The following is a 26,666-nucleotide window of genomic DNA, read 5'->3' as shown; positions in this document are numbered from 1 at the left end:
TTCAAGACACAATAAATAAATTATATCTATATGCTAACAAAAATACTTAATATTCTCAGAATTCTCAGCATTCTCAGAATTACAACTGCTTTGAAGTCTGTATGCTTTCTTCTACAAGCAGTGTATATCACTTTTATTGTGAAGAAGTAACGTAACTGCAATTCATAGCCCAAATTTCCACCAGCACACAAGTAAATTCTGATATACCAGACAGAAAAAGGAAAAGTTGTAAATTTAGAACTAAATGTGAAATAGGTGGAGCAGTGATAGAGAAGTGCAAATACCAAAAAATGAACTGAGAGACAATGAGCAAAGGTTAACTTTCCAACTACATAACTTGAGCACTAATTAAGTAGCTACAACATACACTAAAACACCATATAGCCATAAGACAGTCTAAAAATAACTTGTCTTCATATATGCTATTCTTATTTAATTAAAATTAAATGGGTGAGTTCTATATACTTAAATCACATGTCAGACATATCTGGAACATAGTCTCAGATTAGATTTATGTCTAGCTGAATTTAACACACTAGAATGATATTATGGCTAAAGGTCAAGGTGCTGTCGTTTCAATTTTCTTGTTAAAGACTACAACCTTCTTAATCTGTTAATGCCAACTTTTGGTTTCTGAAAGAATCTGTAGAACACAATCCACTGTTTCCATCAGGGGGTAAAAAAAAATCAACAAATGTTACCAGATGGTGCGAAAGTGCTATGAACTAAGAAAAATGTGGTTTATGGATCACAAAGAATTCCATAGAGACCAATACCTGTAACGCATTTCGGTCTCTCATGGCTATTTCAAATGAAGTAATTACCACAGGATGAATCTGCAGTGTCCCTTTTCGTCTGTGAATATTCTTTACCAATTTTCGACGTTCCTGCTGGGTCCCATGATATAGCATAGTAGGAATCTAAAAGATTTTATATTGATTTGTAACAAACTTAAGGACAAAATGCAAATTATTAACAATTTGGAAAATACAAAATTTATCATTAAGGAGAAAAAAGATGATTAATCTTAACTCTATTTTTCTATAGCAAAATGAGTCCATCACCTCTAAAAAATTATTTTACTAATAAAAGAGAATAAAATAAGCCATGAAAACAAATAAAATATAAGGCAAGGATATGGCTAAGACGACATAAATATATGGAAGGAAAACACCACAGTAAGAAATAATTTCTACCTATGTCAGTCTTGATGTGAATGAAATTATCCAATGCACTGAAAATCATTCAGGGGTATTTTTGGCAAATACCTAAGATTACTAATACCTACTCTTACGTATACACGTAACATGGATTTCGCTAACCTTTGAAAAATAATTCAACTAGGGGTTCCTAGCTGGCTCAGTCAGAGGAGCATGCAACTCTTGACCTTGGGGTCATGAGTTCAAGCCCCACACTGGGTGTAGAGATTACTTAAAAAAACTTAAAACAGGGACGCCTGGGTGGCTCATTGGTTGGGCAGCTGCCTTCGGCTCAGGTCATGATCCCAGCACCCTGGGATCGAGTCCCACATCGGGCTCCTTGCTCAGCAGGGAGCCTGCTTCTCCCTCTGCCTCTGCCTGCCTCTCTGTCTGCCTGTGCTCACTCGCTCTCTCTCCCTCTATCTCTGACAAGTAAATAAAATCTTTAAAAAAAAAAAAAAAAAAACTTAAAACAAAAAACACAACCCTCAAGATGTAGTACAAAAATCAATTATAATAATAATTTTACAATTCAGGCAAAAAAACAATTATAGAAATGATAATATATTCAACAAAAGGAAACCTATCTTACATCTGGTGTAAATCTCTGGAATTCTGCCATCCAATTAGGAAGTGTAGACAAAGGGCCACAGACGAGAAAAGGTCCAGGTACTCCTCTCTGAATCATCAACGCAATTGTAGCAATACACTGAACAGTCTTTCCCAATCCCATTTCATCTGCTAAAATGCCATTAATTCCATTTTCCCAAAGCATCTGGACAAAACAATACACAATGTATTTAAATTCAGACATAAACACCTGCTGGATTAGCAACAGTTTATATTTCTTCTTTTTACCCAGTGATAATAATGATAAGATTGACATACTCATGGTTATAACACATGTGAGAAATTGGTTATCAAAACCACAGATGTGTTGGCAATCTTGAATAAAATACCAAAAATTTAGTCTAGATAAATAAATTTGAAAGTTAAGTATTTACACACAGAATTTCACATTTAATAATGAACTTGGAAGGAACAACTCAAGTTATGTTACAGCACATTAATAGGCTATTATACAGATATGAACCAATATCTTCTATTAAATTTGAGAATTCATTACCCTAAGCCATTCCATGCCTTCCACTTGGTACCATCGCATCACTCCTCCGGTGAAGTGTTTTGGTTGTTGAAAGGGTACTGGCTGTCCATCACATTTCCGAACTGGGTCAAAAAAGAATTTAGTGTTCTGCCTAACCGTTTGAGACAATCTGTCTTTAATTATAGTATTTGAATCTTTGTTTTTCTGAAGGTCTTCTACACAGAGATTAGAAGAACAACTTTCATCCTGTGAATAAAAAATGCTTAATTAGAACATTGATACATAATGCTGCTACCCTCTATTTATCAGAAAATTTAATCAAAATTTACCCATTAAGTATATAGAAATAAAACCGTTTGTTGAATAAAACCTTAGAGATAGTTACCCCCATTCTCTCACAAACGCAAAAGCCATTGAAAAAAAAATTGAGATAACTCTTACAGATGACAGGCACACTATTGAAATGACCTTTACAACTGTACCTCCCATCCAAACTTTTTAAATGAGCGACTCAAGAATTTATTAAACTATTTTCTTAATAATAATTTCTTTCACCCAAATTAAAAATAATGTCTATAAAATAGAAAGGAAAAAAATCCTTTCAAGGAAACAGGAACATTTACTTCTGTCTAAATTACATTTGTTGAAGAAAAAGGGGCAAAGTAAATAAAGTTTAAGAACTCCCTACATCACACTTAAGAGTAGCAATTTATCTGTAATGACACGCATTACCAACTTATGATAAATGATAGCTTTTACTGGTTAGTGACGTCCACAACTCTTTATTTCACATTTAAGAATGTGAAAACGAGGATTGAGTCAATTCAGATGGAAGTCTTATAAATGAGAAGTCACAAATAATGCTACAACATTCAACTGGAAAATTACAAACCCTGAATTTTACCATTCCATACATAAAATTCATTTGTGATGTTCATCATAAAGTCAAAACCAAAACCATAAAGCTTTTAGAAGAAAGCAGAGTATCTTGATAACCTCGGATAATTTCTTAAACAGGACAAAAACGCACTAACTACCAAAGGGGTTGGGGGGAAGCGATAAACTGAGCTACTGTAAAACTTAGAAGTTCTGCTTACTGAAAGACACCATTAAGAAAATGAGTAGGCAAGCCACAAACTGAAAGAAAATATAGTACATAAATCTGACAAAGAACTTGTGCATTTTTAAAGAACTCATATATCAACAATAAAAGGGCAGGTAACAATAAATGGGCAAAAGATGTGAATAGAAACTTTATAAAAGAAAACATAAAGCCATTAAGAACATGAAAATATACATTAGCAATTAAGAAAATGCAAAATAAAACCACACAAGATTTATTTCACATTCAGTAAAATGTGAAATTCATTTCATATTCAGTTAAAATTAAGAAGACTAACATGAAATGCTGGTAGTAACATCAAGAGAAACTTCTATTTTATTTTTATTTTTCTTAACAGAAACTTTTATACACTGCTGGTGAGAGTAAAATGGTGTGTTCACTTCAGGAAAAGAATTTTCTTTTAACTTAAAACATACATTTACAATATGACCCAGCAACTCCATTCCTGGGTATATACTCAAGAACAAGAAAACACGTCCATACAGACTTGTACACAAATTATCATGGTGGTCTTATTCATAAGTCACAAACTGGAAACCATTCAAATGCCCATCCAGAGAATGGATAAAGAAATTATAATATTCATTTGATGGAATTTTACTCAGCAATTTTAAAAAAGCTACTTATAAACTCAACAATATAAATGAGTATCAACTATGTTGAGTAACAAGTTAACAGGAAATAAAAGATACATGTTTGGATTTTATTTGTATGAAACAACCTGTGAAAAAGGTTAAAAACTGGTCTCCGACAAAAGTCAAAAAGTCGTTGCCTCCAAGTTTGGTGGTGGGAGAAATGACTAGCAAGGGATACAAGGGATCCTTCTATCATATGAAAAGGTTCTAGATCCTGATTTGGGTGGTAATTACATGAATGCATACATTTATCAAAATTCATCAGAATTAACATAAGCATGGTACACACTTACTTACTGCATACTATAAAATGGTCAAAATTCCATATTAAGTCATGGGAAATTAGACTGAAGCTTTATCTTTGAAAATGTAACTAAAGGTGCCCCTGGGTGACTCAGTAGGTTAGAGGTCTGCCTTCAGCTTAGGTCATGATCCCAGGGTTCTGGGAATAAGCCCTGCCCCACCTGCTCAGTGGGGAGCCTGTTTCCCAGTCTGCCTCTTCCCCCTGCCATGCCCCTCTCACTGCTCATGGGCACACTCTTAAATAGAATCTTTTAATTAAATAAATATGCAATTATATATTATAAAAAAAAAGCTTACTCTTATTTATATTTAACATTGTTCAATTTTAACTGTATCATAAACTAATCCTTATACAGAACAAAGAATAAAAATTAGTGCACTGATATAAGAAACAAATTTTGGTCAAAATTATGATGGGCAAAAAGAATAGCTCCCATTTATAATGTCATCAATTTTCCCAAGAGCCTATTAATCTTTGATAGGTAAGTTAATTTTTATAACCCTTGGTAAGCATTTTCATATGAAATCTTGAACTTGAACTAAGAAATCTTGTACTTGAAGGGATATGGACAGTGAATACTCAGGTAACAAGGAATCTCTCCACAGAAAATGGGGATGGGGTGAGAAGTCTTCCCAAACAGATCCAAACACAACATTTCATGTGAGCAACAAGATTAAGGAACCTCTTAGAGCTTCCACAAGATGTGGAATATATACACGTGGAATGCATTTTGTTATAGGCACTCGCATTACCGCTAAACTCCCAAGGACCCATAAACTAATATTTACACATTAAGGACCATGCAGTAGAACACCTTAAGTTGATTATGTAAGTAAGCAGCACGACAGGATAAGAAAGAAGTAAGTTTTTTTTTTAAGGTTAAGAAATAGAATAGCTAGTGAGAAAAAAATGTACACTGGAGATTAAAGGAATTAATGATCAGAGAAACAGATATGGCTCCTACATTTAGTTTCTCATAAATCTCTTACCTCATTCTCCTTTTTATTTTTTTTAGCCACAGACAAAATTTCCTAGAACATTAAGAAAACAGAAATAAAGTAGCAATATATGTAGTTCATTCATTTATTTACTCAACAAGTATTTATTCTGTTCTGTTATATTCTATTCTAATATTCTATAGAATATTCTATTCTGTTCTATCTTCATGCCAAGAAATGAGGATAGGCTCTCAAGGTAATTAAAATACAGGACTCAAAACTGGTGGACCTCAAGCAAAATTAAGATTACAGTGTCTTATAAAACTCTGCATTAGTTAACAATACTTAAAAATTGGGTTATTTGCTCCTAAAATTTCCAGGGTTTTTGTTTTGTTTCTTTTTTAAGCCAAAGCTTACTGAGGAGACTTAAATCCGAAATCACATATGACAATAATCCTCTAATACAGGGATTGGCAAATATAGCACGTAGACCAACTCCAGCTGGCAACCTGTTTTTGTAAAGTTTAATTAGAACAAAGTTGAGCATATTTGCTTAGTTTATGACTGCTTATGACTGCTCTCAGGCTACAAAAGGCCAAGTTCAGTGTTGACTAGTTATCCAACTACTCAACTATTCAAAGCCAACAACTATTTGACCCTGTACAGAAAAGGTTTTCCAAACCCTGCTCTACAGTCTAAGTTGTGACTACTCCTGGTATTTCAGGATTCACTTCCAAATGTATTACAGTCTCAACTCTATCCCACTGTGGGACCTCTGTGGATAGACATCTGAGTTTGTAATTTTGAGCAAGAGGCAAAGACAAATAAATTAAAAATACAGAATTGAAGTACTCTGATTTTGAAGTACCTACTAGATGCTAAGGGTATGGGGGCACCCAGGTGGCTCAGTGGGTTAAATCCTCAGCTCAGGTCGTGATTTCAGGTTCCTGGAATCAAACCCCACATCCGGCTCTCCGCTGAGCCGAGAGCCTGCTTCTGCCCACCCCCCAACCCCCACCCCCCGCCTCTCTGCCTACTTGTGATCTCTGTCTGTCAAATAAATAAATAAAATCTTTAAAAAAAGAAAAACAGATGCTAAAGTTATGAAGACAAGCAATACCTGAATGTCACTTAATGAGTTAGGGGAGTATTATATCAAATTATCTGAAAAAGTTATCATCAGGACATAATCATTAAAGATTTAAGTTACGGTAGGTTTCAAGCAGAAAATAGCATGTTCAGAGGACAAAGGGGATGAAATGGTAGATACTTTCAAGAAACTTCAAATGTATCTTAAACTTAAGATATGTAGGATGATGGGACACATGAGTTAAGTGGCTGACAAAAATATATATACATACTTACATGTGTTGTCACATGTGTATGTAAAGTACTATTTAAGTATAGATATTCATACCCTAAGGCTGAAGTGATATAAGGAACAGAGCTGTCTTTTAAACTAAGTAAAAATAAATAAATACAATGACTAAGCTAAACCTTCTTGAAAAACAATGTGTGAATCAGTCAAAACAAACCTAATATTATCTATGAAGCACTGTTAAAAATTAAACCTTGTAACTAAACTCCTGACCCTCCTTACGTCCTTTTCATTTATATACAAACTGGTAACAAATATGTACTTTAAAGTTTTTGAAATTGCCAGGATCTCTCCTGCCTCTGGACGTCTGTCAAAGATTATTCTAGCAAAGGTTATTCACTCTTCACTACCTTCTCTTTATCTTATTATTTCCCTATTAACTCTCCCCAACCTTTAAATGACTTTTATGCTTCAAGTCACAACTCAGATGTCACCTTCTAAATTAAAATTTTATGAACTTAGTGCCTCAGTTTAGAGTCCGTTTATAAGCTCAAAAGAGCCCAATTGACTACTTATTTCTCACTGGATGAAAGCTAAGGCAAAGACCGTTATCTACTAAGCTCCTTGATCAATTGATCTTATACCTGTAAGATAAAGTTTGCCCACACCTGATATGCTACCAACATTTGATAAATGTATAACTGCCTGAATTTCAATAAGTCTAAGTAATACTTAAATAATAGTGTTTTTCAAATTGTAGGCCATATTCATAATCAATCAAATGGGTCTTGACCATTATTTTTAAATGAAAGAAAAAAAGAAGGAAAATATTAGAGTGCATCCAAAACATAAGTATGTGAAATTTTGTATTTTATACTTTATGAAGATCTCAAGAGTTTGAATCTCAGTTTACAGAAAAATATAGTAAATAACAATGTTAGAATTTTTTTTTAAATGTAAGAATGTAACATTAAAATATGCCTAAGGGATATTTAAAGTTTGTTATAATTAAATATGCTTTTTAATTTCTATTTTATGAAGTAACAGGTGACAAGAAAATAAAAAAGGATCTGGTTTTAAAAGGGACTAAAAGGGGGGGATGGGGGGCGCCTGGGTGGCTCAGTGGTTTGGGCCACTGCCTTCGGCTTGGGTCATGATCTCTGGGTCCTGGGATCGAGTCCTGCATCGGGCTCTCTGCTCAGCGGGGAGCCTGCTTCCCTCTCTCTCTCTCTGCCTGACTCTGCCTACTTGTGATCTTTGTCTGTCAAATAAATAAATAAAATCTTAATAAAAATAAAATAAAAGGGGGGGATGGGCAGCGCCTAGGTTGCTCAGTCAGTTAGGTTCAGGTTATAATCCCAGAGTCCTGGGATAGACCGGCATCAGGTTCCCTTCCCTGCTCAGCGGGCAGTCTGCCTCTCCCTCAAGCTTGTGCTCTCACTCTCTCTCAAATAAATAAAATCTTTAAAAAATAAAAAATAAAATAAAAATGACTACATGATTTCAGTTCCCTAAAGGTCCTCAACAAGGAACAAGAACAAAGTTCTGAAGATAAGATCTTGAAGTCATGAGAAATATCTGATAATAGTAACTTTTCATTATAATAATTTCTAAATAGGCCAAGCTCACATTCCCTTAGCAAACAGGAAGACAGTGCCATTTTCTTCCCTGAAACAGTCCCTTCACAGCCTGAAAAGCCAAGTATGTAATAGCAATCCATACAGCTTTAAATGTAGTTCGAAATCCACCAGTTTTACTCAACAGTGAATCTTATGGGCCCTCCCCACTTTATTTTTACCTCTTTCGACATGACCTCTGAAATATTGTAGGATTCATCTTCTCTTCCTCTCTTCTTTCTCATGACTATTAAAAAAAATTATTTTATTTTTGATAGCAATAAAAGTGAAAATACAAACATATCCTTCAAAAGTAGAACAAGGAAGTTTACCTGGATTCTCCTCACTTGCATCAATGGAATTTTTACCCTACAAAACAAGAATTTAGGATATTATTTTTCTAGGGACTTTATGGTATTACATATTAAAAGACACTAAGTAAATAAATGCCAAATGTCCTTGCATTTGAGTCACATCCGCAACTCTATTACTCCTACCAACATGTAACCTCTTTCTACATTTCCCCACTAGAACTTGCTTATAAGTGTATTCCTTTTTCTTGATGACTCTACTTTCCTCATTTTTTTCCCATTTGATATATTTCCAAATTAAACACAGAAGGCATTTTTATTTTGCCATGTACATTTTCTGTAATTGCAGGTTTATGCTAAAGATATTCAGTGGGTATAATATGGAAGGACAACTCATTTTCAGTAAAATTTTTAAATTAAATATAACTGAAAGCAGAAATAAAAGAGAACACTGATTTAAAAATATTAGTGAGGGGAAATACAGGAAAGGAAGAGATGTTAAAAAAAAAAGTTTCAAAATGAGAGGTGGAAAGGAAGATCAAGAATAGGGAGAAAGTATGTATAAAAAATCAAAATAACAAAAGTGAATTTTTAAAATTTCTTACATAAACCCTACACCACACATGGGGCTCAAACTCACAACCTGAGATCAAGAGTCATGTGCTCCCCCAAACGAATGATTCAGCGAGGTGTCTCAAGAAAGTAAATTTAAGGGGCACCTGGGTGGCTCAGTGGGTTTAAGCCTCTGCCTTCGGCTCAGGTCATGAGCTCAGGGTCCTGGGATTGAGCCCTATATCCAGCTCTGCTCAGCAGGGAGCCTGCTTCCCCCTCTCTCTCTGCCTTCCTCTCTCCCTACTTGTGATCTGTCAAATAAAATAAATAAAATCTTAAAAAAAAAAAAAAAAAAGGTAAATTTTAAAATAAAGTTTAAAAGTTAGAGGACTGGGGCGCCGGGGGGGCTCAGTCATTAAGCATCTGCCTTTGGTTCAGGTTGGGATCGAGGCCCAAATCAGGCTCCTTGCTCAGCAGTAAGCCTGCTTCTCCCTCTCCCATTTCTCCTGCTTGCTCTCACTGTGTCTCTGTCAAATAAATAAATAAAAACTTTAGAAAAAAGTTAGAGGATTAAAAATATAAAATACCAAAAGGGACCAGTGAGATGGAACAGGCAGAACTTAATGGTTGGCACCTATTGAATACAGCGGCCGTGGCGGGACGGGGGCAAAACCCTGACATAAAAAGTTAGCTGGGCAAAAGTGAAAAGTGAACAACAGATTAAACCTACAGGTTGAAGAGTAGGGAGTAAATGATTAAGCAAGTAAAATTATCTTTTAAGTTTATATTCTTCAAAAACCCAAAATAAGGGGTGCCTGGGTGGCTCAGAGGGTTAAGCCTCTGCCTTGGGCTCAGGCCCTGCATCAGGCTCTCTGCTCAGCAGGGAGCCTGCTTCCCCCTCTCTGACTACTTGTGATCTCTCTCTCTATCAAATAAGAAAAAAAACCTAAAACAATAATAATAAAAAATAAAAAATAAATGTAAAGCTTAGAATACATGACACACAGTAAGTACTCTAAATGTTGCTCTCTCCTTTCACTAGTACAACTGTTCTTTATACAAATTCCAACAATAAGGCATTAAACAGCCTCATGTTAAAACAAATTTACCCCAAAAGATCACATCTAAAATTCAAGCTATCCCTAAATGAATGCTCTATTATCTGAAATGTTATTAGCAGATAGAATAAATTTGTTCCAATTTTGGCTTCACTGCTGCAACTATGCACGATACAAATTTAAATTATTATGGATCCATGCTGACATGATGAGGTTGGAGGCATTAAGGGTAAAAAATAATCACTATGAGCACCAAAAGAACTGGCCACTTAGAAGAGTGAAATTTTGAAATTAAGAAAAACAATAAGAAACTGAAAGGGTTATACTTTAGCTTTCCTTCCATATCTAAGAATATTGAGAAAACAGATTTTATATGTTCCTCTGCAGCTTATAACAAAGATAGGTTTTCAGATAAAGAAGGTTAAAATTAAGTAGATGATCTATAAAGTTAAGACTACAGAGGAATTTCCTCAATGTTTAAGGTAACATAAAGGACTTTCTAGCTTACTCTATATTACCTTAGTAACCTTTAGGGATTCCTTTTTTCTCTCCAATTTCTCTTTCTTCTTCTGTTCCTGTAAGATACTTTTTTCTTAGTGCCACAAGTGGAAAATGCAAAGTATAAAACACACAGCTCAAGTAACATGTACACAATGAAGAGCTATATAAAGATTTAAAAACGAGGGAGCACTTCCACTTCAAACCTTTAAGGAGCAACAGGAAACAGACCTTCCTGCCTTACACAACTGAAATCCATATAAGTATTTTAAACAGTGATTTTCAGACAATATGCAGTAAAGGAGAATGAACACTGAAAAAGGGAAACAAATGAGACAAATCTTGATTGTGCAGTTTACTGCCTGAAGGCAATTCTCAAGTGCAAATAGTGGAGGAAGAATTCAGCAGCTCAACAGCCTCCCTGAGTTGAAGAGACAAGAGGACAAAACTTAACAGCAGCTAGCATACTCAGGGTCAGGTACACAAAGAAAGCCCTCAAGGTACGTAGGTGAAATTTCAGGTTGAGAACTATCAGTGACATGAGTGTATAAAACCAAGGCAACTAGAAAATAGCAAGTAAAGTAATCCCTTGTGCTTACAGGGGATGGATCAGGAACAGTTCGTACCCATCAGGCAAAGTGACAAGAGCACTCAGAAGAGGGGCAAGTTACTACCAGACTAAAAGCTGTTCCATATGCACCCTAACAAAGCTTTAAAAGACAGACAAAAAGGGATTCAAACCATTTCCAAAAGGTGGTTAAAAAATGTATGCCTTGGGTGCCTGGGTGGCTCAGTTAGTTAAGTGTCTGCCTTTGGCTCAGGTCATGATCCCAAGGTGCTGGGATCAAGTCCCACATTGCACTCCCTGCTCAGGGGGAGTCTGCTTCTCCCTCTCCCCTTCCTCCCGGCTTATGCACACTCTGTCAAATAATAAAATCTTAAAAAGAAAAAAGATACATGCATTATAATAACTCATTAAGTGTGGATTGTTTTGCTCTCCTATATTTGTATTTTACCATACAAAAGTTCATGAGCAAAGGAAAACATACTTAGCAAAAGCAAAATCTTGATTGATAACTGACCAGTGAATGATGGGGACATAGGGGATTACTGTAGCCTTGAAATTTGCACAAGCTTTGGGGCGCCTGGGTGGCTCAGTGGGTTGGGCCTCTGCCTTTGGCTCAGGTCATGATCTCAGGGTCCTGGGATTGAGTCCCGCATCGGGCTCTCTGCTCAGTGGGGAGCCTGCTTCCTCCTCTCTCTCTCTGCCTGCCTCTCTCCTACTTGTGATCTCTCTCTGTCAAATAAATAATAAAATCTTTAAAAAAAAAAAAAAAAGAAATTTGCACAAGCTTTTAAATCTTCGTAGGTTGTAGTGGGCAATAAATAAATTATATAGTTATCTCATATAAGTACAATGGGAAGCACAGACAAGGTAAAGGGGGTCAGGAGTGTGCAGATAGAAAAGGTTCAGACAGCAATTTCACTTAAGATTGTTAGGGCAGGCTTCATCAGGAAAACGTTTAAGCCAGGCTTAAAGGTGATGAAGTAAGCTATGCAGATATCTACAAGAAGATGGTTCCAAGTACAAAACAGCTAGTGCAAAGGCCCAAAGGCAGAAACACACTTTTCTAGAATGAAGTGTAGAAAAGTAAGAGGGTTGAAGGAGACAGTTAAGACTGCTTATTGTCTTGTGGCACACCATTAAGACTTAAGGCTTATTGGAGCACCTGGGTGGTTCAGTTGGTTCAGCATCTGCCTTTGGCTCAGTTCGTGGTCGTGGGGTAGAGTCCCAAGTCCAACCCTGTTGGAGCAAGGAGGCTAATTCTCCCTCTCCCCCTGCATCTCCCTCCTCCTTCCCCTGCTCCGCCCATTGTAATCACTTTCAAATTAAGTAAAATGTTAAAAAAAAAAAGAAAAAAAAATGTTGGTTTTGTCACAATCAATGTAAACTAGAAAACAGTGAAACATCAAAGAAAGCAGTGAAACATAAGGGATCACCTGGGCAGAAAAAAGGAAGCACTAAAGAAAAATAAATTCTTCACTCAAAAAAAAAAAACTTCCAAAAACAAAAGCAAATGAAGACTTTTTCAGAAATACAAAAGCTAAAAAAAATATCATCAAAAGAAAATGCAAATGAGTTTATTATAAGGGAAAGCAGATCAGTGACTATTTGGTGAGGAAGACAGGAAGTGAAGGATGGGAGAAAATTTAAAAAGGGGCAGGAATTCAGTCATAAAAAAGAAGAGAACCTTGCAACTTGAATCATGAATGGACCTTGTGGGCATTATGCTAAGTGAAACGAGTCAGAAAGATAAATACCATATAATCTAATTTGTGGAATCTTAAAAAAACAAAACACCCCAAGCTCATAAATAAAGAGAAAAGACTGATGATTGGTGGTGGTATATTGAGTGACAGGTTAAAAGGTACAAATATCCAGTTATAGTCAGTCAGGGCTATGCATTATACAGCCTGGTGACTATAGTTGGTAATACTCTATTGCATATTTAAAAGTTGCCAAGAGTAAAGCTTAAAATTTCTTATCATAAGAAAAAAATTGTTAATTATGTATGGTAAAAGATGTTAACTAGACTTACTGTAGTGATCATTTCACAACATACACAAATACTGAATCATAACCTGAAACTAGTATGTTATGTCAATTTTACTTTAATTAAAAAAGAAGGGGGGCATAATTTTTTGAGTTGATGGCTATGTTGATTACCTTGATTGTGGTGAATTCATGGGTGTATACATGTGAAAACATATAAAACTGTACATTATATCATGTGTTTTGTATGTATCAATTATATCTTAATAAATCAATTTTTTAAAAAAAGACTAAGTAACATAAAGTCCACGATTTCCAGCATCCAAAAACTATCACTAGACAGGATAAAAATCAGACAAATAAACAGAGGTATATTCATACAGTGGAATCCTTCTCAGGAATAGAGAACGACCTACTGAATAAACACAAGTGAATCGCAATATGCTGAGCTAAAGAGGCAAGACACAATAAAGTGTTTAATGCATGTTCCATTTGTATATTCTAGAAAAAACAATACCAATCTATTGTGACAGAAAACAGAAATCAGAGGTCTTGGAGGCCAGGCATGGGGATCACTGAGACAAGAAAAGTTCTTGGGGTAACGGAAATGCTCCTCATCTTGACTGTGCTGGTGGTTACACAGATCTATACACTGGTCAAAACCCATCAAACAGTAAACTTAAAATGTGTACAGCTTACTGCATGTGATTTTTATCTCAATAAAGTCATTTTTTAAAAATGTAAGCTACTGGTTCTAATCAATTACATACACATACCTCTAGTTGTTGCTGTTCCATTTTAGTCAATAAAAATTTGGAGTAGATATTGCTTTTCTCAAGTAAATGTTGAAGTCTACGGTACCGAATGTCCACAGACTCTCTATCCCAAGACATGCGAGCCTATCCAAAAAGAAAATTTCCATGACTGTTAAGTTTTCTGACATACATGATGTTTTGCACAAGACGTTAAAAAATAAAGGCTAAATAAATGCTCTTTGAGTTTGATATATTTCCTGTAATTAATGGGGAAAAATATTTTTCTAGTATTAACTTTACTAAAAATGGTTTATTTTAACCCAAAACCAGGACAAATAGCTTAAAAAATAGGATTCCGGGGTTCAACATGCCATTTGGTATGATGCAGCTTAGATACCAAAATATTGACATTTCAGACACTGGCCATGTTTACTGGCATCCATCAATTTTTGAAAGTTATAAAATTAACATTATAAACTAAATACTTCAAGTAGATTTAAGTTTTTTAAACAATCAAATGATTTCAGAAAATTTTTACATACCAGTTTTATTCGAAAGAGCATCAGAATTAATAAATAATTTAATTGGCTAGGAACTAAAACAAATGTTCTTAGAATTTTAAAACTATATTGTCCAGATGCCTGGCTGGATCAGTCGGTAGAGCATGCCGACTCTTGATCTCAGGGTATGAGTTCGGGCCCCAGTTGTGCCTAGAGATTGCTTCAGAAAACAAAAAACAAAACAAAAACTGCACTGTCAAAATATTTCAACATGCTAAATCTACTTATGATTATTACAAACTTCTTCCTCCTCAGCGTTGTGTCCCCAGTTTTGCCCTTGTTTTTAGGCTTGTTTTATTCCTACTTTTAGTTCAACTTTCCTCTCCTATACATCGTCAAATTACCTGCTTTCTATATTACTTTAACACACCATTTATTAAGTGATTTCTAAATCTACAGTAGGCTAGTGGTTAAGGAGGAATCCTCTCTCAGTTCACAATGATAAAGTAAAATATTTAAAAAAAAATACCAGAGGGCACATGATGAAAAACATAAAAGTAACAAATAAATAGTACAGTTCAGTGGTCCACAACTTCTTTCTGTAAAGGGCCAAAGGGTAAATATTTAAATATTTGAGCATATGTCTTATAAATACTCAACTCTGCCTTTTTGGACAAGAGCAGTAATAGACAATATAGAAACAAATGGGCAAGGCTATGTTCCAACAGAACTTTATTTACCTAAACAGGCACGATCCAGTTCATCATCTGTCAACTCAGTATAATCTCAATTTAAAAACAAAAAACAAAAAAAACCTACAACACACTAAGTGTGCTGAAGTGAATCCAGTTGAACGCATCTATCAAAGCTAAATATATGCAAACCTTACCAACCTACTCCTGAGACAAAGTTTGTTTGTACATGAGGGTTCACACACACATGTATGCATACATGCATAGCGGCTGATGTACTTCAGAGACCATTGTATTTCCTAGATGTTCTATCATCTCTCCAGCTTTTCTTTCAAAATAAACTTTTCTATTACAAAAGCAATGACAATAAAATGTGTAAGGATAAATAACATGAAAATAAATACACATTTTAGAGAAATTATATATTTAGGGGCACCTGGGTGGTTCAGGGGGTTAAGGCTTCTGCCTTCGGCTCAGGTCATGATCCCAGGGTCCTGGGATGGAGCCCCACACCGGGCTCTCTGCTCCGTGGGGAGCCTGCTTCCTCCTCTCTCTCTACCTGCCTCTCTGCCTACTTGTGATCTCTGTCTGTCCAAATAATAAATAAAATCTTTAAAAAAATTATATATTTAAAAAACACCCATAAAACAATTCTATCAGACGCCTGGGTGGCTCAGTGGGTTGAAGACTCCGGGTCATGATCCCAGGGTCCTAGGGTCGAGTCCCCTGTTCCCTGTCGGCCTCTCTGCTCAGGGGGAAGCCTCCTTCCCTTTCTCTCTCTGCCTGCCTCTCTGCCTACTAGTGGTCTCTCTCTGTCAAATAAATGAATAAAATCTTTAAAAACAAACAAACAAAACCAATTCTGTCCATGCAGATAATCTCTGTTGACATCTTACAAAACTATTTTCAGTTCTTTTAGAACAGTGTTTCTTTTACTATTACCGATGTTACTGGATTACAATAGTCAATGAATGAAATAGATATTATAAACTGAAAGATGAAATTATTTAGAATTTGAAAAAAAGATTTTTTTTTTAAAAGATTTTATTTATTTATTTGACAGAGATCACAAGCAGGCAGAGAGGCAGGCAGAGAGAGAGGAGGAAGCAGGCTCCCTGCTGAGCAGAGAGCCCGGTGCGGGGCTCGATCCCAGGACCCTGGGACCATGACCTGAGCCGAAGGCAGAGGCTTTAACCCACTGAGCCACCCAGGTGCCCCTGAAAAAAAGATTTTTTTTGGTAAATATTTTAAGTAGTCTACACCCAACATGGGGCTCAAACTCACAAACCTGAGATTAAGAGTCGCATGCTCCAGCAACTGAGCCAGCCAGGTGCCCCTGAAAAAAAAAATCCTTAACTTTTGGGGCGCCTGTGTGGCTCAGTGGGTTAGGGCCTCTGCCTTTGGCTCAGGTCATGATCCCAGAGTCCAGGGATCGAGCCCCGCATTGGGCTCTCTGCTTGGCGGGGAGCCTGCTTCTTCCTCTCTCTCTCTCTCTCTGCCTACTTGTGAGCTCTCTCTGTCAAATAAATAAATAAAATCTTAAAAAAAAAAAAATCCTTAACTTTTGGGCGCCTGGGTGGCTCAGTGGGTTAAGCCTCTGCCTTCAGCTCAGGTCATGATCTCAGGGTCCTGGGATCGAGGCCCACATCAGGCTCTCTGCTTAGCGGGGAGCCTGCTTTCCCCTCTCTCTGCCTGCCTCTCTGCCTACTTGTGATCTCCCTCTCTCTGTCCAATAAAAAAAAAAAAATCCTTAACTTTTAAAATTTGTTTAAACTTTAATTAAAGTATTCTGGGCTTAATTTAGATATATATGCTACCTTAAATCCTGTTCAGAATAATTTAGCACCCATTTTTTAAGTAATTAAAGATTAAATATGTTACACTAATTTGTAAATAATATAATTAGGAAACTAAATCAATTATTAACCTTCAACACCAACCTTCCGTATTTCAAAATAATTTGGTAAAAAGCCTTATCTACCATTACTGTTTCTTAACAATTTTATCTGTTATATTAAGGTAAACTGTAGCTCTGTGGAAAGCACTGAGCGCCTGGCAGGAATTATCTTTTAACTAGAGTTGAAGAGTATGCCAATGGACACCAAAGGCATAAATTCCCACAGTCTACATCATTATCTCTCCAAACACCAACACCAGATTTGGGAGTAGGGGTGGTTACACTTCACTCTCCACAGTCTGAGCTACTTTCCTTTTTTCTAACACTTATCATAACTTTTTACCTTTCCCCTCCCCAACAATATACACATTAATGCTATTCTTCACCACTTCTAGACTAACAATAACTTCTTTCTAAAGGAAATACAGGTGAAAAGCCAAAGAAAATGACTGTAGCAAATCAATGTAAAAGCCATTCTCTACTCTTTACAAACTTTACAATCTCCTAAAGCAAAGTTAATGCTCCTCATTAAGAATCTTAAGCAAGCTCTTCTCAAGTACTTCTAAATATATGCCCATAAATACGTTTTCTTCCAAAAGAAAAGGAATCTTTATTTTTGTACTGCCAATTTTTTGGTCTCCAAAGACAAGCAAGGAGAAACTAATTCTTAGAATTTTCCCCATGGTCAAGTAAGGAACAACTTACAAGTTAAAAGTGCAAAAATTAATCAAATTCTTTCAATACTATAAATAAAAAGGCAATATAATAATAATAGACCATAATACTACTGGCTTTTTGGCAAAGCACACACTGGTTTTAGTGTAAGAACTGAAGAGAGCTATAAAATTTATTCATGGAGGGATTGAAAATAGATTAGAAATTGCTATTTTAGGGGCACCTGGGTGGCTCAGTTAAGCCTCTGCCTTCGGCTCAGGTCATGATCTCAGGGTCCTGGGATTGAGCCTCGCATCTGAGCTCCCTGCTCCACCCGCCCCCATCCCGCCTCTTTGCCAACTTATGATCTCTGTCAAAAAAATAAATAAAATCTTAAAAAAAAAAATTGCTAAAGTTCTATGATGAATAACTGCTAAAGAGAAGCTAGCTTTAGCTATCCCTCAACATACCTATCCCTCAACAATAACAATTCCAAAAAATTTTTGGACTGATGCAAAACGTTTGTTCAAAAGTTTAAATATTTCGCTTAAAAGTAGAAGTCATTTTGATTCTTTGTTTAATCAGCAAATACTTATGGTACTATAAATTTTGAGAGATCTTTCCAAAATGTGGAAATGGGGGCATGTGGCTGGCTTAATCAGTGGAACATGTGACTCGATCTCAGGGTTCTAAGTCTGAGCCCCATGTTAGGTGTATAGATTACTTAAAAATAAAATCTTTTAAAAGAAAAATGTAAAAATGTTTCATCCCTTGAATTAATGCATTCTGGAAATGTATTTTTATTGTACCTCATAGTCTTTCTTCAAATAGTACTATCTTTCCCAACAATCTTCATGAGTCACAAAACTGAAGATATACTACTCAAAATGGAGGCTTTACCATTCTTACAACCTCTGCAGTTGATTCAGTTCTAGACACCTGCCCCAGGATTCACCCTTTATAATTATCCTCTGGTTACATGGCTAGTAAGTACATTTATTTTATTTACATAATCCTATATATGCTGTATAATAATAAGGTATTCTTTTTCCATAGTTTAAAATTCAATAAACAATTTACTGATTGCCTATTTGATAGGTGAACAGCCAACAAAAACAAAACAGTAAGTGACATCCTCTCAGTAAGCAAAATGATAAGTAATGATAACACTACTTAGTACTAGATAGTACTACAAGAATTTATACAGTGAGGAAAGGCAAAAGGTGATTCATGGTTGACTTCCCAACTCTATTAAAATTTGTTTTTCTATTACAATTTCTTAACATTACCGTAACTGGTTATGGTTAACTATAGTTGACGAATAGTAACAAAACCAGTATTACTGGAGTGAAAGTACAGCATGGTGGCTAGAAAGTGTGAATTCTGGAATGACATGGCCTACATTAAAATCTTGGCTCTATTAAAGCTGTGGAACTCCCCGCTCCTGGCACGTTCTCTACATGCCTCAGTTTTCTCATCTGTAAAATGAAGTGAAAACAGAACCTACTTCACAGAATGCTTTAATAAAAATAATAGTTTATACTAGTAATTAAGCTAGTAAATTTAATAGTTATAATGAATAGCAGTACCTACTTTATAGTCTAGTTAAGGAGCCAATTAGTAAATACATGTACAACATTCACAACAGTGTTCAGGAGGTGTTAACAGTGCTAGCAGAAGAATCATTTCTGTTAATATTAAATAGCAGGGAACCAACTGATTCATTAATTGCCTTTGAGGTGCAGTATTTCCCAAATTAAGTAATTCTGCATGGAGTTAATTAAATACTAAAGTATACTTCCTAAGGTATAGGGTTAAGGATAAGAATGCCTAAGACAGCCAGAGTTCAAATTCAAGTTCACTGGTGTGTGACCCCACCCAACTGCCCCAGCTTCCTCATATGTAAATGCAGAGATGTCAAAAGTACCTACAGCATCACAATACCGGGAGTGCTAAATAAATTACTACAAGAAAATAATTTAGGAGGCAGAATGTTAAGTGGGGGTGGCTATCACTCCTTTTTTTGAACAGGGGATGATGAAGCAACAAGGTGGGGCTTTATTACTGGGAGCGAAATACACTTAAGAACTGAAATTTCAAGTGATTAAAAACTGCTTCGGTCATCTGCAAAATATATACTCTGTAAAAGAAAACCACTTATCACCGAAAATGTACACCCCATTTTTACCTAAACAATCTTACTTAGCACTAGTCCAAGAAACCAAAAGGAAAACGGCAAGTTTATCACTTTAGGTGGTCAATAGCACTAAATACCAAAGAAATTCACTACCGATTTTGGAAGAATTAATCTAGCTAAAGAAGCAACCTGAAACGTTCTCGACCTAGACTACAAATCCCAGAAGCATCACTGAAAGCACAAGCAAAGGTGTCTCAAAGATAGCGCTGAGTAAACATACTAATAGATAAATAACAGCCCGTTTTAAAGATCAAGAAAAAAGCAGACGGGAGACCAAACCTCCGAGGAAGGTCACTGCTGGCTCAAACGACGATGGACTTGATTCCTAAATTACCTTTTCGATCATCTTCCGCTCCCTTTCAAGTCCAGCAGCCTCTAGCTGTTCTTCCTCCTCCAGCATGGCTTGAGTAATCACGGCAGGCTCCGGTTCAACCATGTCTGAAGTCGGGGACCCTAAGAGGGGATAAAGTTTTTAAATTGCAGTTTAAAAAAATTACCGGTTACTCAAATTCCACATTCAACAATCTTTCCCGGATGCATCTGAGGCAAAAGCTGAAGACCCACGGGACGCCAGCATCAGTCCTCTGAAAACATCCTGGGGCTCCACAATGTCAACAAGTGGCCAGGACCCCAGTTGACCAGTAGGGATGCTCGCGAAAACGCGGCCCCGCTGTGTGAAGTCTCCTACACCGCGCACATAGGCGCATCTGGGGCCCTCCACTCACCTTCCACAGCTTCTTGCCCTCCCTCCCTCCGTCTCTGCCTGGAGTCAGCTCTACCCACCAATCTCGGCTGTAGCCTCCATGCTGCCCCCCTCCCCCCCCCCCGCCCCGACGCCGCCGCGGGCGCCCGGAGGAAGGGTCTCCGCACTCACCACCGCTACTCGCGGGCCGCTGCGCCGGCATGGCTGGACACACACTCCGGAACCCGATCCTCGGCTCTCAGGGTCTGCAACGCCGCGCTCCTAAGTCTCACAGACGCTGCCTCCTCAGCCTCCTCACCAATCCCCCGGCCAAGGAAAAACGCGCGCTTCTACTTCGCGGGAAAACGTCGTCATCTCGCGATACTTTCTGCTCTCCGCCCCGCCCCCCGAATCCCGGAGGCGCGAGATTTGGCGCAATTTAGCTTTCATCAGAACCCACCTGGCTGACCGTGGGCGATTACCTAGATGTCTATCTTGGGAAAACTGGGTTCTGCTGCTAGCTTTCAACTAGGTTTGTAACACGGGACGAGTGAGTCTGCCCACTGTGGAGGGCCCAGTTTCCTCACGTATTGGATAATGGTTCAGAATTACACTTTAGGAGCTCTCTTATTTGCAAGGCACCTTCACCAATTGGCTGATATGATTAAATCCCGTCAATCGATGATCTTTTAGACAGGAAATACGTATGACTATTCAGGTGAGAATGTCAGAGACAAATACCGCCAATCTCGCTCACCATCCTTGGTGCACAGTGCCCATTTTGGGTTGAAAACTCCCCGAAATGACCCAGAAGAGAGCTCCGTTGTGGGTGACATGGGGGAGAAAAATAGGCTAGTAAGATTATGGCAGAGTTCAGGAAAGGTGTTTCAGGATAAGGGAGAACTGATTGTAGTGATAAAGCAAGCGGAGTGGCCAGGAGAAAAGAAGATTCAGGAATAGACCAGGGGGCGCTTGAGTGCTTCAGTCGGTTATGCGAATCACTTGATTGCTGCTCCCCCAGGATCTGAGGGTCATGGGATGAGCCCTTAGGCAGGCTCCCCACTCCAAGGCGGGGGTCTGCTTGAGATTCTCTCCTCTGCCCTTCTTCTGCTCACCTGCAATGGCATGCGCGCGCTCTCTATCTAAATAAAATAACCGAATCTTAAGAAAAAAAAAAAAAGGAATTGACTGGGCACCTGGGTGGCTCAGTGGGTTAAGCCAATGCCTTGGGCTCAGGTCATGATCTCAGGGTCCTGCAATGGAGGACTGTATCGGGCTTTCTGCTCAGTGGAGAGCCTGCTTCTCCGCTTCTCTGCCTGCCTCTCTGCCTATTTGTGATCTCTCTGTCAAATAAATAAATAAAATCTTTAAAAAAAAAAAAAAAAAAGGAATAGACCAATAACTAGAATGGGAACCGAAAGAAGAGACTGGACTTTTTTACTGGTTTTTTTCTTCAGCCTATAATTCCACCCTTTCTTGTCTGCAATCCCTTTCAATAAATTCCTTGGCTCCCTCCCCTTCTAGAAATTGTGGTATACCTGCCATATTACCATCTGTTTCCTTCATTTCTGACTTGGGAAAACTTTAATAATTGTACAAAATTAAGAGCTTGCAACATACATCTATCATGAACATCTTCAGCAATCTTCATAACACTCTGAGATTAGATTTATTTCTAATCACTTCTGAAGAGTGTTATTCTTCATAACACTCTCAGATTATTTTTATTCCTACATTGTAGGTAAGAAAACTGGTGCTCAGTGACACTGACTTGCCCAGAGGTCTGTGGTCATTTTGTGATAAAACGGGAGCCAAACCCAGGCCTTTTGACTCCTACTTCAGTATTATCTTAAGATAAAACATAATCTTGATTAGTAATTGTTCTTAAATCCTTCCTCCCTCTAACCTAAAACAATAGCTATCAGTCTCACTTAACATTTTTTACTTCCCCAACCTATCCCCTAAAATTTGTTCCCCTGACTTCTGAAACACAGCTTTTCACAGGGTTTTCCCCTAATGTATTGCCAGTCTTCTTGTTCCTTCTTTTGAACTCAATCTTGGCCCAGCTCCCAAAATCTTTCCCATATTTGTTTCTTTTTTCTATATACTATATTCTATATACTTGTAGCATCTGATTTAGAGTCTTCAATGATCAGCTCAAAGCTGACAACTTCCCTTCTAGTTCCTGAGAGAGAGAAAGTAGGGAAGATTTGTCTAAACACATGAGATGGAGTTCAAGGCAATTTCATCTGATTTTCAAAGGAAATACATCTCATCTAACATCTGGCCCCACACTTGTTAATACAAGTACACTGGTGCATTTATTTCCTGACACATTTGCCATTATGCCAGCCTTCCCTCAGAGTGGCTGTTCAAAGTTGTGCTCAGTCCCTTTTATTTAAGGGTCTGCATTTAAATGTCTCCTGGGTACCAGAAACATTTCTAGGAGCTGTACAGCAATAAACAAGGCAGACAAGGTCCCTGTTGATATGGATCTTAACATTTCAGGAGTTAAAGCAAGTAAGCATGTGTGGGAGGAGGTGTGTGAAGAGTACTCTGCAAGAATATTAGAATAGAGTGATGTAAGAGTAACTGGGTAGTTATTTTAAACTGGGTAGTCACGTATCTGAGGAAGTGATGGACATTTAAGCTAGAAATTAAATGTCAGGGCACCTGGGTGGCTCAGAGGGTTAAAGCCTCTGCCTTTGGCTTCTGTCATGAGTCCAGGGTCCTGGGATTGAGCCCCACATCGGGCTCTCTACTCAGCAGGGATCCTGCTTCCTCCTCTCTCTCTCTGCTGCCCCTCTGCCTACTTGTGATCTCAATCTGTCAAATAAATAACTAAAATCTTAAAAAAAAAAAAAAAGAAATTAAATGTCAAGCAGCCAGCTAGCCCAGGGGAAGACAGCTGTAGGGAAGAAAAAATTCCCCCTACCTTACTGGGTTCTTTTGATCTGTTAATTAAATTGACATACAATAGATTAACAGGAGAAACACAAATTTAATTACTTACGTACATATAGGAGTCCCATAAAGTCAATGCAAGGCTCAGCACAGGCAGGTAATGCCAGGCTTATATGCCATTCTAAGCTAAGAAGGGAAAGAAAAGAATTCACAGGAAGATGGGAAGAGCAAATGTTTCATAAACAAATGTTCGCCATGCCATGCAAAGGAGGACAGGGAGAATTCTAACAAATAGGCTCCCCAAATTCCCCCCAGTTTCACACCTAGTCTCTAATCTTTGTTAATTGTTTCTGGTGATAGCTCTCTTCCTAGTCCAGGCCCTCTATGTAAATTCTTTTAAGCATTGAGGGGAAGTTTTTTTTTTTTTTTTTTAAAGATTTTATTTATTTATTTGACAGAAAGAAATCACAAGTAGATGGAGAGGCAGGCAGAGAGAGAGAGGGAAGCAGGCTCCCTGCTGAGCAGAGAGCCCGATGCTGGACTCGATCCCAGGACCCTGAGATCATGACCTGAGCTGAAGGCAGCGGCTTAACCCACTGAGCCACCCAGGCGCCCTGAGGGGAAGTTTAAAAAAACTTTTCTTGACCCTTTTGGGTCTTAACTGTCTTTAGCTCAATATAATCTGCATGCAGGGACGCCTGGGTGGCTCAGTTGGTTAAGCAGCTGCCTTCGGCTCAGGTCATGATCCCAGCGTCCTGGGATCGAGTCCCACATCGGGCTCCTTGCTCAGCGGGGAGCCTGCTTCTCCCTCTGCCTCTGCCTGCCTCTCTGTCTGCCTGTGCTCGCTTTCGCTCGCGTTCTCTCTGACAAATAAATAAATAAAATCTTAAAAAAAAATATATATATATAATCTGCATGCATTCTGGGGAGACCTGTTCTGAACCACTTGTCTGAAACTTCTAAGTTGCACACATTAAAAGCTGAGCTAGTGGCCAAGAAGAATCAGGTGAGTAGCTGGGCAGTAAGACATCTGGAAGGGAAGGAAAAAAAACCATAGAATGAAGATGAACAAACAGGAAAGAACAAACTGAAGCACTTTTCTCCACAACCCATTTAACCAGTCTCAATCCTGGGAGTACATCAGTTCAATAAAATAGCATTGCTTCATTTATTTGATGGAAAGTGTTAATCTTCTCTTCCTTTCTTTAAAAAAAATATATACATATATACACACACATATATACATGTATATGTATATGTATATGTACATATGTATAATTCCACAAATAGTATTTATATTCCACAAATATATAAAATTGGGTGGCTCAAAGGGTAAAGTCCCCGAGGTAAAGTCCACATAACCTTTACCACTTTAACCATTTTAAGTAATCTCTACTCCCAACATGGGGATTGAACTCATGACCCTGAGATCAAGAGTCCCCTGCTCTACCAACCCAGCCAGGCAGGCACCCCCTTCTCTCCCTTTTCTTGAACATACATTCAAGATTTTATTGCTTTCAGGGCCACCTGGGTGGCTAAAACATCTGACTCTTTGTTTCAGCTCAGGTCATGATCTGACACAGTGCAGTCTGCTTGTCCCTCTCGCTCCCCCTCTGCTCCTTCCCCAATCCCCTGAATCCACATATGTACACTAATAAATAAAATCTTGTAAAAAAACAAAATGGGATTTTTTTCATATTTCATTTCATTCAATTTCATAATAAATTCAATTTCATAATAAAACGGGTTTCATAATAAAACAAAATATGGAGCTTAGGACTGCACCACATGGAACTTTCCTTTGCCTATCTCCTGCCAGTTCAAAATATTTGCCTCTCTTATTAGCCAGCATTCTCTTAGATTTGCAGTTGAGTTCAAACTATTCAAGCCTCAACACAATCTTCTTTGCAGTTTTAGCCTTTTTTTTTTTTTTCCCCTAGAAAATTGGCTTAGTCTGCCCACCATATCCACTCTCCTTGTCATGCTGCTGCTTTCCCTGGACATATAGAGAATCCTTGTTCTTCTCGTACTATGTTACTTTGTGGGTTTGGTGTTTGTCACACTTCTTACAGAAAGTCCAGCAGATTTTAGGAATGTTTACCATGTTTGTAAATGCACTACTGGCAAGGAAAGAAAGGAATCAGGCTGAAATGAAAGTATTAATATTCTCTTTTAATAGACATAAGTTAGACATTATTTGTCCTGTCTCATTTACACTGAAGCAGCATTTTTCACCAATGACTACACAAGCTCCTCCTTGTTAAGGGTCAGTGTGTCCAGAGCACATCAGTTCTGGAGTACCACAGAGGCTAAGCTATTAACTTCTGATTGGAGTATTGTCAAAGTCTGCATAGTAGGATTGAACCCTTGTTCTCTACCACGGAAAGATTTAAACTCATCTTTTTGAAGACATAAATGACAAAACTTGGGAATAAGGTCCTCAACGCTTAAAAGAATTTGGGAGTGCCAATACACAAGTAAATTTCCTGTAACTTCTTACCTTGTATGTTTATGTGACATGGCCTTATGAAAAGAGGAGTGTTGGGAGCCAGTACAGGAGGCCTACTATAAGAGCCGTAAGGGACCGAATAGGATTGGCTGTTCATTTAGGTCCACTCACGCGGGAGGTGCATGAGCACTGCGGTGATTGGCTAGGCGGGCTAAGCTGCCGGTGTATATATGCTTGAATGTACTTGTAGAGGGGGGCCCGACGGGAGCCAGGCCGCGCTGTGCCTGGCGGGCCGGAGGGGGCCGCAGCCCGGACCATGGCGGCGGTGGCGGCGGCAGCGACGCCCGAGCGGGGCGGCGGGAGCTGCGTGCTGTGCTGCGCCAGAGGGGAAGAAGATAAAAAGAAGCCATTAAAGAAGTTTGCCTCCACGCGTGTCTCCGTGTTGTTCTTGCTGGCGAGAGCGACAGAGGAGCCCATGTTTGCAATTTGGCTGGCATTTAAGATGGAGTACCTGGTGGGACGCCTGGGTGGCTCAGCTGGTTAGACGACTGCTTTCAGCTCAGGTCATGATCCTGGAGTCCCGGGATTGAGTCCCGCATTGGGCTCCCAGCTCCACAGGGAGTCTGCTTCTCCCTCTGACCTTCTCCTTGCTCATGCTCTCTCTCACTGCCTCTCTCTCTTTTTTTTTTTTTTTTAAAGATTTTATTTATTTATTTGACAGAGAG

General features: G+C 38.1%; 1 protein-coding gene and 1 pseudogene across 1 annotated transcript in view; both read right to left on the bottom strand.

The window, feature by feature from the left end:
- HELLS (helicase, lymphoid specific) overlaps positions 1-20,953 on the bottom strand; it is a 38,838-nt gene extending 17,885 nt beyond the window's left edge. Inside the window, exons 1-10 of the mRNA XM_059398166.1 lie at positions 20,781-20,953; positions 20,241-20,359; positions 13,988-14,110; positions 10,678-10,734; positions 8,571-8,607; positions 8,421-8,485; positions 5,356-5,397; positions 2,326-2,550; positions 1,792-1,974; positions 777-920 (exon numbers count right to left, since the gene is read on the bottom strand). Of these exons, the coding sequence (XP_059254149.1) occupies positions 777-920; positions 1,792-1,974; positions 2,326-2,550; positions 5,356-5,397; positions 8,421-8,485; positions 8,571-8,607; positions 10,678-10,734; positions 13,988-14,110; positions 20,241-20,359; positions 20,781-20,811 (1,026 nt within the window). The 5' untranslated portion in view covers positions 20,812-20,953. The remainder of the gene's footprint in view (positions 1-776; positions 921-1,791; positions 1,975-2,325; positions 2,551-5,355; positions 5,398-8,420; positions 8,486-8,570; positions 8,608-10,677; positions 10,735-13,987; positions 14,111-20,240; positions 20,360-20,780) is intronic.
- A 262-nt stretch (positions 20,954-21,215) lies between these two features.
- On the bottom strand, positions 21,216-25,596 carry LOC132016461 (large ribosomal subunit protein eL42-like; annotated as a pseudogene).
- Positions 25,597-26,666: the final 1,070 nt, after the last annotated feature.

The sequence above is a fragment of the Mustela nigripes genome, chromosome 4 (genome assembly GCF_022355385.1).
Source record: "Mustela nigripes isolate SB6536 chromosome 4, MUSNIG.SB6536, whole genome shotgun sequence".
Taxonomy (NCBI): Eukaryota; Metazoa; Chordata; class Mammalia; order Carnivora; family Mustelidae; genus Mustela; species Mustela nigripes.
Note: the sequence above shows the minus strand (reverse complement) of the source record. Positions and strands in the feature narration are given on the sequence as shown.